Source organism: Cricetulus griseus, chromosome 8, assembly GCF_003668045.3.
Source record: "Cricetulus griseus strain 17A/GY chromosome 8, alternate assembly CriGri-PICRH-1.0, whole genome shotgun sequence".
NCBI classification, from domain to species: domain Eukaryota; kingdom Metazoa; phylum Chordata; class Mammalia; order Rodentia; family Cricetidae; genus Cricetulus; species Cricetulus griseus.
In genome coordinates, this window is record NC_048601.1 from 68,484,846 (window position 1) to 68,504,759 (window position 19,914).

Here is a 19,914-nt window from a genome sequence, read left to right on the forward strand (position 1 = left end):
GAAGATGAAAATGTATAGACCAATGACAGTGATGGATAATATACACCACTGTACTTAATGTGGCAAAACTGTCTACTTAAACAATTATTATAATAGTAAACTTTATGATGTCTATAACAATCAAAAACAATTTAAACAGCAATGTTTAGCTAATAGCTACTGTATCAGACAATACAAGACTAAATGGCTTATATCCATTTGCATAACACTGAATCAAGAAATAAATAAGCAGAAAAGCAAAACTGAAAACAAGAAGGAAAAAAGAAAGGAAGAAAGGAAGGAAGGAAGGAAGGAAGGAAGGAAGGAAGGAAGGAAGGAAGGTAGGAAGAAAGGAAGGAAGGGAGGAAGGAAGGGAGGGAGGGAGGGAGGGAGAGAGGGAGGGAGAGAGAGAAAGAAAAAGAAAGGAAGGAAGAAAGAAAGAAAGGATGAAAGGAACCTGGTCTAGAAAACTAACAAGACTTCCAAGTTACTCCGACCATCACACGAAGTCATGCAACAGAGATGTTATCCTAATGTTCACAGTATCCTATCTAAAAATGAGAACACACATCCTGGTGTTTCTGTACCTCAGAGTAAAGTCTATAGTGGGGGAGTTTAAAAGTGTGTTTTAGGAAAACTTGTATCTCTAAAGGTGGAAGTCATTCTATTGTCTCACCTACAACATGTTGTCAGTGTTCTTAGAAATAGAATCTATTGCTTCTCTGCTAGATTAAAATCTAGCAACATCTTTCACTTAAGTGCGGTGATTTGTACATAAAGTCCAATGTTTGGAGTCTTTCCCAAAAAGTGGTCACTCAAAAAAGAGTCAAGCTGGGCAAACTATTACTTCAGTGCTGTAAGCTCCCATTTGCCAACTAATTTGCATTTATTTTTACAAAAAGCCTGTGAGTCTTAATGGGCAATAGCAGTGTGTTAGTACATTGTGAGCAAAGTGTTCAGTACTCAGAATTCTAACTCTGAATTAATCCAAGTTGAAAGGGTTTATTTTTGATAACCTCGACACATCTAGTTTGCTAATATTAAATGCAACTCTTTAATAAGGAAAGGCAATGAGGGTATTTTCAAATTGTAGAATCATATAAGCCACGTTGGGACAAGTTTCCAAAGAAAGAATTGCTCTGGGCAACTTTTCCAGGACCAGCTAGAAGGCTTAGTGATAAAAGTTTCTGAAGTTCAAGCCAAATGACCTGAGTTCTAGCCCTGGAACACAAATTGGAAGGAGAGAACTGATAACCTAATCATATCTTTTCATGTCCACCAATATAGCATGCATGTGCCTACACACACGCATACACACATACATGCACACACATGCTTGCCACAACAGGTGAAGCACAAGTTTGCATAGAAAAACAACTTATTGCATCTAGAAAATCCTAGGCAGTCGGGAAGGACTCACGAATCATGAGTTCAACTATTGGAGGGGAACTGTTTAGGTGATGGAATTGAAGTACAAACCAGAAACAGATGGCCAAAGATGAAAAAAGGCAGAAATTGAAGGCCAAATTCAAAGAGGTTTGGTACAGTGAAAGGAGGAAAAGTTGTGATGCAAGCAAATTGAGTAGTTGTCTCCATGGGTGAGTTTCAGTAGGAAAAGAGGAGATGAAGGATTGACATTGAAATGCCAGCTAGGATCACTGAGCTGAAGGAGTGAACTCCTGAACTAAAGCAGACCAAAGTTTGGAAGTAGTATATGAATTTTAAGTTCATTGCTCAGTATTTTACAATTGCTTATGTCCTGATATCCACCCCATCCCGTTTCCTCCCTTTATGCTTATGTTTACTGAGCACTTTGACCCTCGTTATTCAATTACGCCAGAACTAAGGCTGTCTGCATGAATCTAGGTTGAGTGACACAAGAATGGTACATAGCAGTTTCTCAAAATGACATGAGAAGTATGAGTTTGCTGTTTGAAGGATGGTGCTTCAGATTAGTGACCATTCCTAGAGCCTTCATCCAGTAACTGTTCAAAGCAGAAACAGGCACCCACAGCTAAGCACTGAACCATACCCCTGGAATCCAATTGTGGAGAGGAAGGAGGGATGAGCAAAGAAGCCAAGACAGTGCTGCAGAAACAGTCGACCTGACCGAGTGAGAGCATGGAAACCCAAGTCATAAAGCTGCAGAAACAGCATTAGACCAAACCAAGCCCTCTGAATGTGGGTGCCAGCTAGGAGACCAAGACAGTCTATGGAACCTCTAACAGTGGAGCCAGTCGTTAACCCTAGGGCACAAATGGACTTTGGGAGCCCATTCCCTATGGTGGGATACTATTTCAGCCCTGATACAGCAAGGAGGGCTTAGACCCTCCCCCAAACGATATGGCAGACTTTGAAGGTCCCTGGTGGAGGGCCTCACTATCCCTGGGAGGAATTGGGGGATGGGTTTGGGAGGTTGGGGGAGAACATGGGAGGATGGGAGGGTAAGGGAATGGGGGAATGGATATGTAAATATTATTAGTAATTAAATAATTTAAATAAAAATAGCAATAAAACAGAAATAAAATATCTATACAATTGAAGCAAAAAAAAAGGATTAAAGTAAAGAGCCAATAAAAAAAAAGTGATGTAAGACCCAATCTCCTCCGTGAAGAAGATAGTGCATGGATAACAATGCAGCACAGCTTCCATTTTAATAACAGAGTGGACTCATAGAGATGAGGGAATCCAATTAATGAATTAGTCAGTGACATGAATAACAAAACAAAATAATAAATGAATGGTGAGTGTGGGACCTGCATACTCGTTAAACACTTGAATAGAGGAATCAAGTTTCAGTTTCTTATCACCTATGTACAAACTTTAAATAATAAAAAATGGTACTTAGAAATGTTTAGCTTTATAAAGCTACAATTATTCATTTTTAAAGTGGAAAATGCAACTTCAATAATGATAATAAACAAGGCTGAATGTGGTAAACTTAGGTGAGAGGCCACAAAGAAAGACCAGTCAAGTGCTGCTTTGCTTAGGAAGAGAACACACAGATGACAGTGAGAGCAAGCCTCAGCCTCCTGGGCTGCATTGTCAGGTCATACCTTTTCATTGTTCTGTTTTTAGTTGATACACACACAAACGTATGTGTTTGTGTGTGTGTGTGTGTGTGTGTGTGTGTGTGTGTGGAGAGACAGACAGACAGACAGACAGACAGACAGACAGACAGAGAGACAGAGAGTTCATCAGGAGAAATGATAACCAGTAGCAGGCTGGACACTTCATTATTCAGATCAGCACAAAAAATTATTATATGAATTCTGTAGGAAATTGTACCAGCTTTCTTTTCACTTTTAAAATGATGCTTTGACTAATAAAGCATCTGTGTTATTCAACATCATTGAACAAGACCCCTCAAAGGTATTTATCTTCTTTGACCACAGTATATATAATGCAAATTACAAAATGTTCTCCTGATCTAAACTAGCAACGTGACTGGATTCATTATTCACTTCAAACTAATGAGATTATTTGTTCCACTGATGTTATTAATGGGTTGCATAATATCCATCAGATAAAACACTAATAAAATGTTGAAAGCAAGCAAATGAAGTCATCGTGGGCCTCAGGAAGCAATGACTGAGGCTGCCACCACCGTCTGATTTGTAGGCAATCCAGACTTAAATAATGGCTCGGACTTTCCCCCCGATATTATTTTGTGTGTGAGAAATACAGTTGTGAAACTGAAGGAGACTAACTAAATGTACAAACTTGAACTTTGAATGAATATGGTGACATTTAAAGCTCTCGAAGGTCACACTTCTAACACTGAAATCATTTTGCTAGAATCAAAAACAATTTTGAAAGATTTGGAAAAGGAGCCAAGTAATGTTGTTAGTACATATTTGCCAGAGGTAAAGGGTAAAGGGGATGACACAGCCACGTTCTGTGTTTTATTAAAACCTATAATCAATTCTTGCCTTTCCTTATTAGAAGCAGTCAACAATTACTAAAAATGTTCTCACCCATTACATGATATACTGGCATTGCTATATGCCTTGCTTGATTTTATGAAACCATGTTCAACTAGTAAGGTATTTTTTCCTATGATAAAATACATTAAAATTAGTTGTCTATTAATTTTTCTTTTCAAAATACGTATGTACATTTGTAGATGTATATATGCATAAGATGTGACACAATACTAGCTTATGACACAGCATTAATTTTGACTCACATTTTACCCTAATGCAGTATCAAATACAATAAACATAGGTTACAGAATTTTGACAGGAAAACAAAAAAATCAGAAATTAAATCTGTATCTATGCAGATGACTCAGTATATAAAACACTTGTTATACAATGTTGACTATAATATAGAGGTTCACATCACCAAGAAGCCACCCATGAAATACCAAATGCAGAAGAGGTACATCTGTAATTTCAGCCTAACATGCCTATGGCAAGAAGGAGGTAGAAACGGGTGAATAGCTCCAATCTCATTGGCTATGAAGTAGGAAGCACACAGGAGAGAGAGAGAGAGAGAGAGAGAGAGAGAGAGAGAGAGAGAGAGAGAGAGAGAGAGACAGAGAGGCAGAGAGAGACAGAGAGAGACAGAGAGAGACAGAGAGAGACAGAGAGAGACAGAGAGACAGAGACAGAGACAGAGAGAGACAGAGAGAGAGACAGAGAGAGACAGAGAGAGAGATGGTGGAAAGGGGGTTCAATACCTGAAGATGGACTCTGACTTACACACACATGACATAGCACATGAGCCTTAATTCATCTGCACATACCATGAACAAACACACACACACAGCAATTAGATACAGACTGTGACTAGGCTTGTGGGATGCTTTAAATGTGTTTGCCATGATAGCTCCTACTTGCATCTTGATTTAGGAGTAAATCCGATCCTGAGAATTTTGTGAATGGTATTCCACCCCTTTTCGAAGAAAGTTAAGGATTTGCTCCATACCAGTTCATCTTCTTCAGAACTGAGGGGCCTTTCCTCTGTGATTGTTTTCTGCATCTTATTGCTCTTTATGTAACCCAGAAGTGCAGAAAGGGTTGTAACTGCCCTCCTAAGAAGACACCAAGGCAATGACAAAAGCACCCATGACTTGTAGTGAAGCAAAGGCTCCTGTCAGAATGCTGGAGACTTCCTAATCTATGAGATGAGAAAGGCTGCTCAGGGGGAAAAGAAACAATGTCCACACAATTTTTAATTTCCCGGTAAGAATTTTTTCTTCTTCAGCTGTTGGACATAAATTCTGATACATTAGCATGAAATATGAGCCAAACTCAGTGTTAAATCGTGTGCTGTTAGAACACACACATGATACAAATACATGTACATAAAAGCATGGACATATCTTTCCAACAGAAAATTAACAAAATACTCACTTTATCTTCAGAATAGTACTTACACATATTTAAACCCAGTACAGAACACAAGTGAGTGACCTAACCCTTGGGCTATGTTGTTATGATTGCTTTATGATAGATGACTAAACAATGATAATTACGAAAGAATGAATCTGCTCTCCTTTTCCAGGAGAACACTTTGCCTTGTAAGTGTAAATACTAGGAGCTCCACCTTTCTTTGGTATAGAACTTTAACATTTCATTGGACTTTCCTGCGAATAACCAGTGCCACACACGTGGGTTTAGCAAGAACATGGACATCTCCATATCTCTGGGTCTCACCTTGTGAAGTCTGTCATCTCCATCATGATCATACACATCTGTTTGGCCAGCACAATAATATCATTGCCGCTGTCATCCCACTTGGCCACTTCAGCATCCAGCTTGCTTTTTTCTTGGTGGAAAATCTCCACCTGCTCAGCTATTTTTGCTTTCTCCTCCTGTGGTAGTTGAGCCATGATGGCCTGTGTGGGTTATAGGGGGAGAAGCATGAATGACTAATGGTGATGAAGGAATTAAGAACTGCATGTTAACTCTGCTTCCTGTGGATGGCAAAGAAAGACTGACAAGGCTTATAGGATGCCTCATCATTCTAAAGATACATGTCTTCTCCATTGCAGCCAGGCCAAGAAGACAGGCTGGCCAGGTCCTCCAGTCCCCTGCCTCCCTCCATTATATAAATGATACAGAGATATCCAAAAGTGCAGGCACACTGACAGTAGCAGAACTTCCCTGTCTCTTTGATGGCATATGTTTGTTCAAAAGAATCTATTCTTAACAATTTTTATATTTGGTCTCAGGAAACTTTTACCAGATGAAAGAATGCACCTCTTTCAACATTGAAAGCTATTTAGAGAAGGGAAAAAGAAAAAAAATCCTTCTGTTGCCGGGAAGGAAAGGAATTTTAAACAATATTTGAGCATCCAAGTAGAGTGGGATGGAAAGACTTTTTTTGAGTAAAAATGAAGACAACAATTGAAAACCGACATACAAACAAGAAACTTATTCCCTTATTAGGAAATTTTGGGGATAATGTCTTCCATGTTAGCCTTCTTCCCTCATCTTCCTGGATGCCTGAATGAGCAAGGTTCTTTGGAGGACCTTTGAATTCACATAGGCATTGAAATGGAAGTCCAGACTGCTATCCCATATCCAAGGTGCTTACACAGAAAACATTGAAACTTGGGAAAATGTCTCTAATCCAAAAGTCCCAGATACTGAAAAAATATGAAAAAGAAACAATGTTGAGCTTAACATCAATATTCTGTGTGTTTCAAGTGTCAGAGCACTTGGGTGCTCAGATTTTCAGAGATTGGGGCTGCTGGAGCTGAACGAGACTAGAAAGCAAAGGTTGATTTGCAGAAGTTGCTTGGTAAGGGAATGTGGAAAAAAGTGAAGGAGTCTTCTTGCTGTTTCACAGACTCTTCATTTGCAAATTTGCTGATTCTTTTAAATATATTTGTAAACCCCAAATCAATACTTGAAGCACTTCTTCAGTCGCTTGCAAATGTTGCAAGAGGTACAAAACTCTGAGTCACCAATGTGTGCATTCCCAGATGATGCTGAACAAAGTCATCCTCTGCCTTCAATCAGCTCTCCAACTGGAAACAAGTATCCATTTTCCCTTCTACTTAGTGCTACATTTTTCAAATCTTTGTACTGTTTGTACTGGTGATACCCCCATGCAAAATAGTTCCTAGGCATGGTGTCAAGTGTCCTTAAGCATAAGAAGGCTATTATTTGTCTCTTGGAAAAAATAACATGAGCTAGATAGGCTACATGGAGTCATGCATTAGTGTTGTTTGCTTGTGTTCAATGTCACTGATCAACACTATAAGGTATTTGTACAGAAACACCCTTGAAATATGGTAATGTGCTGATCAGATGAAGAAAACACATTGTAATTTACATCTCTCAGCAACCTATCCCTGTATTTCTCTTATAAGCAAAAATTAGGTAATTGCTTACTAAAATATTCATGAGTGACTTATAGAACATAACTACTATAAGAATGAAACTTGTTGTTTAAACACTACTTTTGTAGCATGTTCCAAGTGAAATGTTTGTCCTTACTGTGTGATATTCTCCCATTCTGCAAAATGATTCACAGAAGTGGTCTTTGGATAGCTCTTTAGCTTCTTCCTTAGTCCTGGGATACATAAATTCTCCAAAGAGAGACCAAAGCTGTGTGATTGGGGGTTCTAATGTTTGTAACATGAGTAACTGAAGTTATTTGAGATGCCTGTTTTTTTATTCCACAAAAAGAAGTGAAAGGAAGTTTTTCCTGTTGGGTCTATCTGCCCAATTGATGCAGCCTAAAGTCCTCTGGCTGAGTAGAGTCACAGTTGAAGAATTGCCTGAATTATATTGGCCTGTAAGCATGCTGTGAAGGTTGTCTGGATAATTGATAAAAAGGCCCAAACAAATGTGGGTGAAGCCATTCCTAGGTAAGTGGTTCAGACTGTATACAAGAACTATCTGAGAATAAGCCTGTTAATGGACCAAATAGCGAATAGCCTCTTCCATGGCTTCCACTTACCAGGCTATGGAGTGAGTTTATTGGTCATATGTAGAAAGTGAATAATAGCAAACAGGACTGTCTCCAAGTTCCTGCTGTGACTTCCTTCAGTGTTGGGCTGGACTAGGATCCAGTTTTAAGCCAAAAAAACCTTCCCATCCCCTAAGGTGCTTTTAGTCAGTGTTTTAATCACAGCATCATAATGAAAATTATAAGCCAACATTGTGCTATGTGCACACTATTCTGGTATCATTTCTGTTATTAGATTGCTTTCTACTTACCCTTATTATAAAATAATAACTTGAATGTCCCAGGGCCTGTATATACACATATATATATAATACACATATAATTCCCTGCAAACTTATATGTGTCTGAGATTTATGTGTACCAAATAATTTAATCTATGTAACTATTTTAATATAATTATCCATATTTAATAACAATAGTAGCTAGACCCAAGTAAATTAATTAAATCCCTAGTTCAAGATAATTCATAATTTGGAGAATGAGAAGTCAAACCAAGGTGATAGGCCAACAACCAGCTTCACAACTGTGTACAAGATCATCACCATACAGCCACATATAATTTGTATGAAGACCTCAGCCCAGTGACACAAAGGCAGTTGAAAGCTCAGTTCTGCCTAGCAAGCCTTGTACCCTTATGCTTATAGGTCAAAAAAATGTTAGCTTAGACTCATGGGAATCTGGATGACATACCTTTTCACAGACTTACAGTAAACGTTCATGCATACATACATGAAATTTTAGAGAGCATAGATTTATATTGTGTAAATTAAAACTCACTTCAATGCATGTACACATGAATGACATTTAGTATGTGTCTCTATGTTTGCATAAAGGAGAAGCAAGACTGATAGAAATATGCTAGTTAAAATGTATAACATTCTATGTTTGGAAACATTTTAAAGTACGTCTATAAACTTAAGATTCATAGTATACAAAGAGCCTTGATAAACTTTTATTTGTAGTTCCATGTTAAAAAGAATATACTGAATTTCTTATTTGGCTTAAACTGACAGAAATTAAATATGTACTTTTTTTTCTGAAGTATTCCTATCTCTTTGATTCACCCAGCTTCTTCACACAAAAGAGATACTCATGTTTTATTTAGGCAGCACAAATCTTAGGAACGATTATTAAATTTGTCCACTGGCTGCCTATCTATAAAATACAAAAACCAGTAGGATGACTAGTAGACTGTAGACTGTACAATCCAGGCCCAAATGGTAAACAATAAGCTGACTTTCATCCACAAAACAGTAAAAGTGTGCATTGGAGGCTGGGCACTTTCCTGTCAACTATAACATTTGAATCTCCTTTGTTTAAATTAGCTTTTAAAAATCAATGACCTTAGTCTTCTTTCTAAATTTTTGTTTGTTTTTGTTTTCTTTTTAAGACAGGTCTTTCTATATACGCCTGGCTGTCCTGGAACTCACTATGTTGACCAGGCTGGACTTGAACTCACAAAGATCATTGCCTCTGCCTCCCCAGTCCTGGAACTGAAAGTATGTGCACCATACCTGCCACTCTCTAATTTTTGTAAGCAATTTATTTTATTTTGCTTTTAATTATTTGTATGTGTGTGTCTGGTGCAGCTTTGTACAACTATGTAGAAGTTCCTGCAGAGGCCAGGGAAGGTATTGGATCCTTCTGAGTCTAGAGATCCAATAACTTGTGGGCATCCAACATGGGTGTGGGGAACTGAACTTAAGTCCCCTGGAAGAGGAGCAAATAGTCTTAATGGAGTAGTGATTTCTCCAGCCCTCCAGCCCTCCAGCCCTCCAGCCCTCCAGCCCTCTAGCCCTTTGTTCTATAATTTACATTGCTGCCCCATCTCTGATTCCCAGGACTGCTTGCCAGAAGTAGAGCCCTTGACTTCCAGCTCAGAGCAGAAGCTAAGTGTCCTCTGACAGATAGTTTGAACATCTTCCTGCTCAGAGCATCAATGTCACTCAAGAGAAGTCACCAGAAATGACAGGCATTTTCTGAGGACACATTCCAGAGGAAAGACTGCCCGCTTCAAAGCAGATTTGCAAGGGAAGGAGGTGTTATTTTGACTGGAGGGGTGCTGGATCCACATAATGTATTTAATGGGGTGTGACTGAAGTGCAAGTGTCATTACATTTGCCTCTGCTGCTCTGTAGATGTCGATGAGCTCAAGGCTTTTCTTGAATATTCTTAAAATGCTCTTGGCTTTTAAAAATTCATTATTGACCTTTTCTGAAACTGGAATTTAAAAAAAGGTTATCTATAAACAGTAGATCACAACTGCAAAATTTGCAAGTTAATCAAATTAAAATTCAACACATGAGTTTTAATTAGGTCTTATCAATGTAACTCAGCAGTTTGAAATGTTAACACATTAAAGCCATTCTAAGTAAAAAAAAAAAAAATAGAAGGCTGGCTACATTAAAATCAAATTCAATGTGAAATATACAACATATAATTGTTCATTCCTTCAAACTAAGGCAACATGAGAAAAATGATTTCCATAGCCAGGGGGAAAGGATACAATTAGCTTTCCTGTTCCTGTGATGTGATCACCAGAAGCTCCTGCTACTTTCTGTAGCCTCAATCCATAGTAGACACACACAGTTCCCCAGGCTGTACATCTGGCTGATTTCGGTTCCAAACCGAGAACATCAGAGCCCAGAATCCAAAAGGACCTTTTTCCTGGGTTCCCTGCCCTTGTTCTTGACATTTATTTTTTGTGATTAATAAATTCTTCCTATTGAGTTCAAAGTGCACATACTGATACAGAATAGCAGCCATTCAAAGGCATCAAAACTCTTCTTCAACCTAAATCTCCAGGTATGTGTCCCAGTGTCCACCTTTAAAATGCAAGGGTCCATGAACTGGCAAGAATCACTTTCTGGGGCAAAGGACAGAATTCATTACAAGGGCTTCAAGTGCAAGAAAATTTATAAAAGGAATAAAAACTCAAGGGGATATTTCTCCACACTTGCTTTTAAAGCTGAATATCCAAAGTAAATAGTTAAGCAGCTGGGTACTTTGACCTCCAGTCTTACTGTTTGAATTGGAAAACTGAGATACTCCTTCCATTGACGTAAGCAAACCCTCCCACAATACTTCCTTGGATAATCCAGTTTTTCAACGTTGAATCATCTGGTTGGGAAGCTACCAAAAACACTACCATTTTCCAAGTGTCATTACATTTGCCTCTGCTGCTCTTTTGCTTGTCATTTTCAGAGAGGAATATTTTTCTGAATAAAAACAAAAAATACCGCCATTTTCAGTAGAGACAGCTTGGAAGTCCCAACTCCTAGCTCAACACAATGTTGACTTCCTTCACGGTTCTGAAGTAAGTCAGGCACTGCTGGTCCAAAGTTCAAGCATCTATTGCCTTTGATATGCCATTTTATTCCCACCTTAGCAGCCATAATACCATGGTTGAGGCTGACATAAGAAGTAAAACTGCTGGCTGAAAGTTGATCCATAATATGGGATGGACATTCAAAACAAATCAGCAAGTGGCAGAGAGACAACCTGGTTCTTATACTCTTGGATCCTGATCATATTTCACTTGAAAATAGACACCAGAATAAAGATATGATGATCAAGAAGAGCCATCTAAACTTTGTTTCTATCCATCATCACTGACTTGATGTCTAAAGTAAAAACTAGTGTGAAAGAGTAATATATCCAGAGTCTAATCTTGTTGAATGTGAACTATTCAGGCCATCTTCACAAGATGGCAATCTCAAAGCAAGATGAGGCTTCTATAGTGTATCTTATTCTTTGAGGACACAAATCAGTGGAACCAGGGCTAGAGTCAGTCAATAAAATTAACTTGGGATTGATTAGTGTTTGGAAGAATTACTCAAACTTGTCCTTTGTCATTGACATAAAAATGCTGGTTTTACTTAATTTTAAAGATGAATTGGCCTGATTAATTAGTTTGGTGGTATGCCAACAGACAAAAGATTCTTGCTTAATGACCTTCCCAATTTTGAATGTTTCAGGCAAGATTCATCTGTGCGGAATTTTCAGTGGAGGTTCTATGCCCTTTCATACATTTTGATGTCACTATCCTTGGTCAGAAGGGACCTTCTCTTCTAATGGAGGATAATGATCACAGCTAGACTTTATTGAGCATTTACTATAAGGCAAATGTTGTACTATATTCCATAAAGATCAAGTAATTCTCAAAATAATGCTGTCAAGGAAGTCTATGGTTCACATTTGAAAAATAATACATAGCTCTCAAAGTGCTACAGGCATTGGCTTTTATAGATCAAAACCAAAGTTGTGTGAAATCACAGCCAGTGTGTTTTCTCTTCCTCTGATCAGTAAAGGCCTTATCCATGCCAGGCAAGCATTCTACCAGTGAGCAATATCCTCAGTCCCTGGCTATTGGCATAGAGTATTACTATTTTGCCAGGGCTACTCTTGAACTCACAATTCTCTTCTCTTCCTCTCAAAGTATAATTTGTGTGCCACTATACACCATTGTGCCAGTGGTGTCTGAATTATTAACAATCTGCATGTATATGTTCTCATTAGTTTGATGTTAGAACTAAGATATTAAAGTCTATAGTACATTAGAGAAACTGGGTTTTAAGTAGAGTCATTTTGAACACATTTCCTTTTTGTTTTAGTCCTCTTTATTTTAGTCTCTTAACTTGTTATTTTTCTACTTTGTTTTCACATTTCCAATTGTTGGCCCAGTTGTGGGTTGTTGTTGTACTACTTGTGTTATTAACCAGTCCATCAAGTGTTCATCAGCTTGACAAATCTATTATATTTTGTGCTTGGTTAATTCCTTAAACTTAAAACTAATGAACATTTGTGAAACTTCCTTCTATCACTTAGCAAAGCACTTGGCCCCAGGAACAGGTAGGCATAAAAGAGAACCTAAGATTTAATACCCTTGAGTCAAGGTGATCTTTGCTATCAAATCTACCCAAAACTAAAGGGCAATTATAAAGCCAGTAACAAAGGAGAACTCTAATTCTTCATTTATTGGATGGGTTAAAAGGAATTGGAAGCAGTGGTGGTTGCTACCACCACAAAAAAGTGTGCAGTGCCACAGACCACCCAAGTAATAGCCCACACTTCTGAACCAAAGATATCTGGACTCCCAACACCGATTGAGAAATTTCCTCCAGTCATGTGTGAGTTTCTTTCCTGGGCAGTTATCCAAAGTGGTGTATGTCTACATACCCGTGCACTCTGCCCAGCAATGAGCTGGTCATCCTCAGTCTGAACGCTTGTCCGACTACGCACATCATAATCTTCTTGCTCAAAGTCAGAATCATCTTCAAGCTCTTCTGGAGTCTAAATAATCACAGAAGAAAGAGAAAATTAATTTACCCTTATCCACATATTTCATGTCAAAGTTTAAAAATCACCAAAGAAAAGAGTTTACATAGTCTTACAAGTTGTGTAAGTCGTATCATCTTCATAACTATGGGAATCCCTCAACTGAAGAATGTATAAAGATTTTGTACATTTACACAATGGAGTATACTTAGCTGTTATAAATAATACCATCATGAAATTCAAAGGTAAATAAATGGAACTAGAAAAAAAAGTCATCCTGGGTGAGGTAACCCAGAACTAGAAAGATAAACATGGTATGCATTATGTATTCACATATAAGTATAAATTATCTATAAAGTAAATGATAGTCATGCTGCAATTCACAGACCCAGAGAGGCTAAATAAAAAGGAGCACCCAAGGAAGACACTGAGATCTCCTTGGGAAGGGAAAATAGAAGAGATCTCATGAATGGACTGGTGGTGGTTGGGGATAGAATATGAGGTAGCAGGTGAGGGGAGAGAGCACTGAAAGAGCTGACTGGAAAAGGGGGGCTTTGTGGGAGAAATCTGGTGTAAGGGAAACTCCCAGCAATCTCGAAGGATGACCCCAGCTAAGACTCTTAGCAACCACAAATATGTCGCCTGAACTTATCATCTCTTATAACCAGGAAAGACTTACTCTCTATATATTATACAGTCATCATTAAAGTGCTTGTCATCATAATTACTCAGGATTTAAAACTAATTCATTCAACAAAATATTATTAGAAGTCTCACTATATAGCCCTCTCTGGTCTGGAACTCACTATGTAGATCAGGTTGGCCTTGAACTCACAGAGACATTCCTTTGACTCCCCAGTGCTAGGATTAAAGATTTGCCACCACACTAAACTTCAACAAAACGTTTTAATATGAAAGCTACAAATTACAACACAACATTAAGGACTCAATAACTATTTCTTAGTGTAGATTCAGATTATACAGACATATGGAAGTGAGAGTCATTCACTATTTATGGCTAAGGAAAATCAGGTAGAAAAAAGTTCAGTAACACATCCATGACTTTTACTTAGTAACAGAAACAAAATTTGTATCTAAACAACCAAGTATATCTGACCCCAACTGCAAACGCATTTGGTTTCTGTTATTTGTTTGTTCACAAACAACCTGAACAATAAATGGCATAGAGGTGATAAAGTTAGATTAAGATCATTCCAAATCACTAAAATCTGTGTTGGAGATAGATAAGAATGACTCTGTGAGCCAACCAATAAAACCTTTCCCTCCTTATAGAAAGATAGCAAGTATTAAGTGTTTAAAATGTAGTTTCTTAGAGTGCCACACAAACTCAAGAAAGTTTCTTCACTCTCTTTAAGGTAGACAGTATATTTTTTCTTTGGTTGGCATTTTTTTCTTTTTTAAAACATTTTGCAGAAAGGAACCTGAAGAGTAAGAGGTATTGAATCACCTTGAGGCTTTCTAAATAGGCAACTTGAATTATGTACTTAAGGCTATCACATACTGCACACCAGAATATGATCCCTTCATGAGGTGATGTGGGTGGTGCGCATGACGAGAGGGAGGCTTCTGCTCAGCTTTCCTTGGCAAACTGTTTCTTGGTATGCAGGAGAAATTCATCTGCCTTTCAATAGAAATTCCCAGGGGTCTGTCTTTCAAGAGAGGTACAAGTGTAACAACAATACTGATGACAGTGGTGCTCATTTCCCCATTTTCATTGTGCTGATTTTCTTGGCATCTTTAGTTAGATTTATCAGGTGTAGTTACTGATGTGGCCTTGAGATTGGTCAGACAGGCATAAAATGGGGTTGTTCATGCCAGCATTGCATTATGCCTGCTGATTTTCCATGTTTGGGTAAAAAAATCTTGGTTTTCCTTCTCTCTGGCACATCAACCTCATTAGCATTCACTCAGTCATCTACTGATGCTCAATTTTGTTTCATAGCAATGGGAAAAGAACAGGAAAAGAGGTTCTCAGTATTCAGTCTGTCAATTAGAGTGGGGGTGAGAGAGAACCTGGTTTAAATAACTGATGATGTGTTTACTGTGGACAGAGGCAATTTTCTGAGATCATCCTCACTCTGAAATGGACTGTGAAACAATCACAGCAAGTTGGTAAATTTCCCTGACAGATGAGATGACAAGAGAGAAAGAAAAAATGGAACACCTCACTCAGGAGAAAGAAGCAGCATAAGTGAGGGCCTGTAGGATTGTGTCCAAGCACCGAGGTGACCTGGGCATTTATACAGCCAGAGAGTCAATGGCAAGTCTCACCTAGCAAAGTAAGGCTAATGCTAATGACTCTGAGATTTATGTAAATGACTATGGTCAGGAACCAAAATTAGAGAGGGAAGGGAGAGAGAGAGAGAGAGAGAGAGAGAGAGAGAGAAATTAAAATAGCAATAGCATAAGGGACAGACTATATGGAGAAGATAGATAGTTTGGTTGAAAAAATATTTGCCAATCAAACAGAAGTGAGTTTGTAACTCTGGCATTTCCATATCCATGGTTTTGAGGCTTACTCCACAGGAGGGAATTCATACCTAGTACTGAAAATCGGTCCCAAAGGCCATAACTGGGGATGTTAAAGGCCCTAGAGGAGGATTTACCTTTTTTCCACTAAATAGTCAAGTCATCAACATGCATTTTCAACATGCATTTTCAATATTTATGCTTACATCCACAGCGTTATGCTGTTGTCAGTCTTAGCTAGAGAAGCTGAATTTTGCAGTGATGATGGTTAATACATAGAGTAGTAACTGGTCAAACTCCTGAGGATAAACGTGAGAACTAAGCCTCAGATGGAATCAGCTTTTCCCCATCCAAGGCTTGGGAACATCAAAGGGGAGGGGTGGAGCAAATGTAAGAGCTGGAGGGTGGGGGAAAGGTTTTTAAAAGGCTGTTTTCTGGACAGGGCGGGGCTGCTGTACACAGGAACTCACAGCAGCTATGGTTGTCTACACAAGACTTTCACAAGATCAACCATTAAAGGGGGAAGGATTCCCAAGGCCTACTGAAAGTGGAGGAGCTACTGGCAGGTGGTGACTGCTAAAAGATCAGGAGTCAATCATTTTTCTCCGGGAATGGGACAAATGATGAAGTGCCTGTGCCCCAGTGAATGGACACACATGCCCATATAGCCAGCTCTAATTGGAATCAAGGGATAATAATAATAATAATAATAATAATAATAATAATAATAATAATAATAAAATGAAGAGATCATGCAGCTTGGAGGGAGGTATGTTGGGGGGATCTGGAGAGTAGGAGTTGCAGGGAGGTAGTCATTGTAAATCTGATCAAAATCTCCTTATGTGTGTAAGAAATCGTCAGGGAATAAGTAAAAATATTACTTGTAAAATATGGTTTTAGGTGTGAAAATCTACAACCCAAACACTGGTGAAGTGGAGGCAGGAGGATCCATAGGGCTTGCTGCCCAGCCAGTCTAGTCAAGATAAGAAGCTTTGGATTCAGTGAGAGACTTTGTCTCAAAAAATAAAGTGAAGAGCAATAGAGGAAGACAGCTTTGGCCCATCTGTGGTCAACAGGTATGTGTACCAGGTACAAACTCACATAAACATTCCACACACATATGTGCACACATACACAAAATTAAATGAAATAAAAAGTGTTGATGTGAGTTCAGGGATGCATTCAGAAGCTACAAGTCTTTGAGAAGTCGCTTGGTTTTGTTATATGGATGCCTCCATAGTCATATCATAAAACAAATATTATCATTGCCATTGTTCCTGCGGCCCTCATAGGACTCCTAAGCAAACTATAAAAATGAACAAATAGATAAATGATAGTGATAATTAGAATGTTTAATAAAACATAACACCTACTAACAATAATAGCCCAATAACCATTTACCACACACTGTGGGACAAACAGGCAACTCAGGATTTAATTCCTACAACTCAATGAAATAAACGTGATCCCTATTTTATAGATGTATGAAGTGTCTCAAGAGTCTTTGTGATGGTTTAGCTGTCAATATGACATAACCTAGAATCACGGGGGAAAGAATCTTAATGAGATATAATCTAGGTTATGTTAGAAATTGTCTTCATTAATTGATATAGGAAGAAACATCTCATGGTAGATGGCACCATTACCAAGCAAGAGGTTGTGAACATTGTAAGCCAGGAGAAAGTTAGTACAGATCAAGAAAGTAAGCTAACCTATATATGTTTATATCTCTCTTCTAATGACTTCAGATGTGACTAGCTGTATAAGTTCCTGCATTGATTTCCCTTCACTGATGGACTGTAACAAGGAATTTAAGCCACTTAACACTTTTCTCCCCAAAGTAGCCTCTTATCAGAACATTTTATCACAGAAACATAAATAAAATTAGAGTAGCCTTCAAGCAAAATTTGTGAGGCGTGGCAATTAGCAACTGGCAGAACGGCAAAACTGGTTGAAGAACCCAAGATCTTAATGATCACAAACATCACAGGCAAATTTATGAATGTGAAATGTTTTTGTGTATCTTAAACAAGATCAAACATACAGACTACTGCTTTAAATAGTTCTGTGCATGCAGAAGGACCACCATAAACTAAAGATGACATGGTAAACTATAGATGATCTGGAAGTAGTCCTAAAGGAACAAGAGGTATATTATTAGATGAACTTTTAAGATCAAAAGTTTAGAATGTGTGTTTCACTGAATGGAAGCTAGAGATTTGGTGGATTAACCCTCAATTACACAATCTGTTATTTTGAGGGAGGACTTTTCACTAGAACGAAAACACCACCTTGGGCAAGTACCAGATTCCTGGGTCTCCTACTGTCTATCTACTAGATGATGAGCATGCATCTTTTCTATAAAATGTTTCTGAGCTGTTATCCCCCAAATCTATTTTCTAAGCCTGCAAGTAACATGTGCCTATTACAGAAGCCAAAGAATGCTGTGTACATTCTCCACAGACATACCAGACTTTAGCTTCAGAGCTCTGGTGCTTAGCCCTAATCACAGCTTTTACAACAGGGGACAAATACATATCTACTGAAGCAAAATGAGATACTGATGAGTTTAGAATTGTCTCACCTGAGCATATGAGGAAAGTATATTAATTACCCCTTTTAAATATTTTCAACTGCATATGAGAGTTTCATTGAAAGCTGACAGGGTAAAATACAGGTTAACTGGATATTTGGGATAATTTACATGAAATAACTTCCCAATAGAGAACTATAATATTAAAGTTAGTTTCAAAAGCAAATTTTTTTTAAAAAGCAGCCAAAATTAGATGTCTAAAGTCAACATCAAGAATAACACCTCTCCCTAGGCCATGGGTTGCCTTAGAACCACCTAAGTGATCGTTCCACTGAGCATGGAGACTCTGGGTTCCATACTGTGTTCTCACTAGGGTTGTCAGAGAGGTCTCATTTAGATCTAAGACAGATCATGTCAAATCCTTGTAAAGAAGTCTCCAATGGCTACCATGTCATATGTGAGGTGCTTAGGTTTCCAGTTTTCTAACTGGACCAATTATGAAGTTATCCCTCAGAAAAAAGCAGGCTCTGTTCAGATATGTTCTGGCTCATTATGACTTTCTCTCCATCGCATCTGTGCTCACCTTGAGTTCTTTCTCCCTTATCCTGACTCTGTTTTTCCCATAGTACTATATTTGGCATTGAACATATTTGTATACTCTGTAAACAGAGAAAATTTTGTCATTGTTTACCTATGTATTGGGGTAGATGTAACAATATAGGACATGTTGTAATCCATTAAAAAGAGAATAATATATTATTTCTCATTGATAGTGTTAGGTAAACAATGGTAGAATCTCACAGCACTGTGACTAGCTGGCACAAAGTAAAACAAGACACTAAAGCAGCTTTTCACCTTTCATTTACTAGTTATGAGAACTATTTTGACTCTAACTGCTGAAAATGTAATATTATTGACTTCTCTAGCAAATTCCATATTATTAACTAACTGGAAGTAACCTCAAATGAGCAGGATGATGAAAAAAAAATTTTGAGGGGACTTACTAAGTAGTGGGTCTATGAAAGTCTTTGACTTTAGCCATAATAATGTTTCCTCCATTTGCAGAGAAGATAATTAGCTGATGACCCCAAATTACAGCTAAACTACCAACTCCATATGTCACTAGTTCATAGCATCCTCATGGTCTCAATGTTCTCATGGCATTTCTAGTCTGAACAATAATAAAATAAAAAACTCTAATAGTTCTGCTTATTAAGCCACTTAGCCCAACAACTAACCCATTTGTGTGACCTAACTAATATTACAATACATATTTAATTATTTGAATCAATATGGACAAAACTGATTCTGAAAAGGGCATTTTATCATATGGATAACTACATGCTCAGCTTCACAAACTCACCATGACATCAACACACATGTGCCAACTTAATGTTTAAACAGTGATGTACTCCAGCTTTTATTTCTTATAAAATCTTAACACCCATATTAGCTTCAAAAATTTAAAATAGCTATCCATGCCCCAAAGCACTTTGGTACACAGTACAGGAGAGCTGTATTGAACTACAGACCTTGATCAAACCACTGTCCCAAGCCCTGCTATTTCTTTGCTCTGCCTTTCAAATCACCAAACATACATGATCAAAGGAAGGATGCCAAATATAAATATTTGTGTAGAGATATTATAGAAGAAAACTACTCTTTAATGTAATGTTGATGTCTCAACACCAAGATACTATCAAACC

The 19,914-nt window shown here is 38.0% G+C and overlaps 1 protein-coding gene across 5 annotated transcripts in view; it reads right to left on the bottom strand.

Moving 5' to 3' along the window:
* Ctnna2 (catenin alpha 2) overlaps positions 1-19,914 on the bottom strand; it is a 1,115,196-nt gene that overhangs the window by 48,515 nt on the left and 1,046,767 nt on the right. For all 5 annotated transcript variants that reach the window (XM_027429452.2, XM_035448606.1, XM_027429453.2 and 2 more), the window contains 2 exons: positions 13,087-13,200; positions 5,643-5,824 (listed from right to left, as the gene is read on the bottom strand). In XM_027429452.2, the coding sequence (XP_027285253.1) occupies positions 5,643-5,824; positions 13,087-13,200 (296 nt within the window). The remainder of the gene's footprint in view (positions 1-5,642; positions 5,825-13,086; positions 13,201-19,914) is intronic.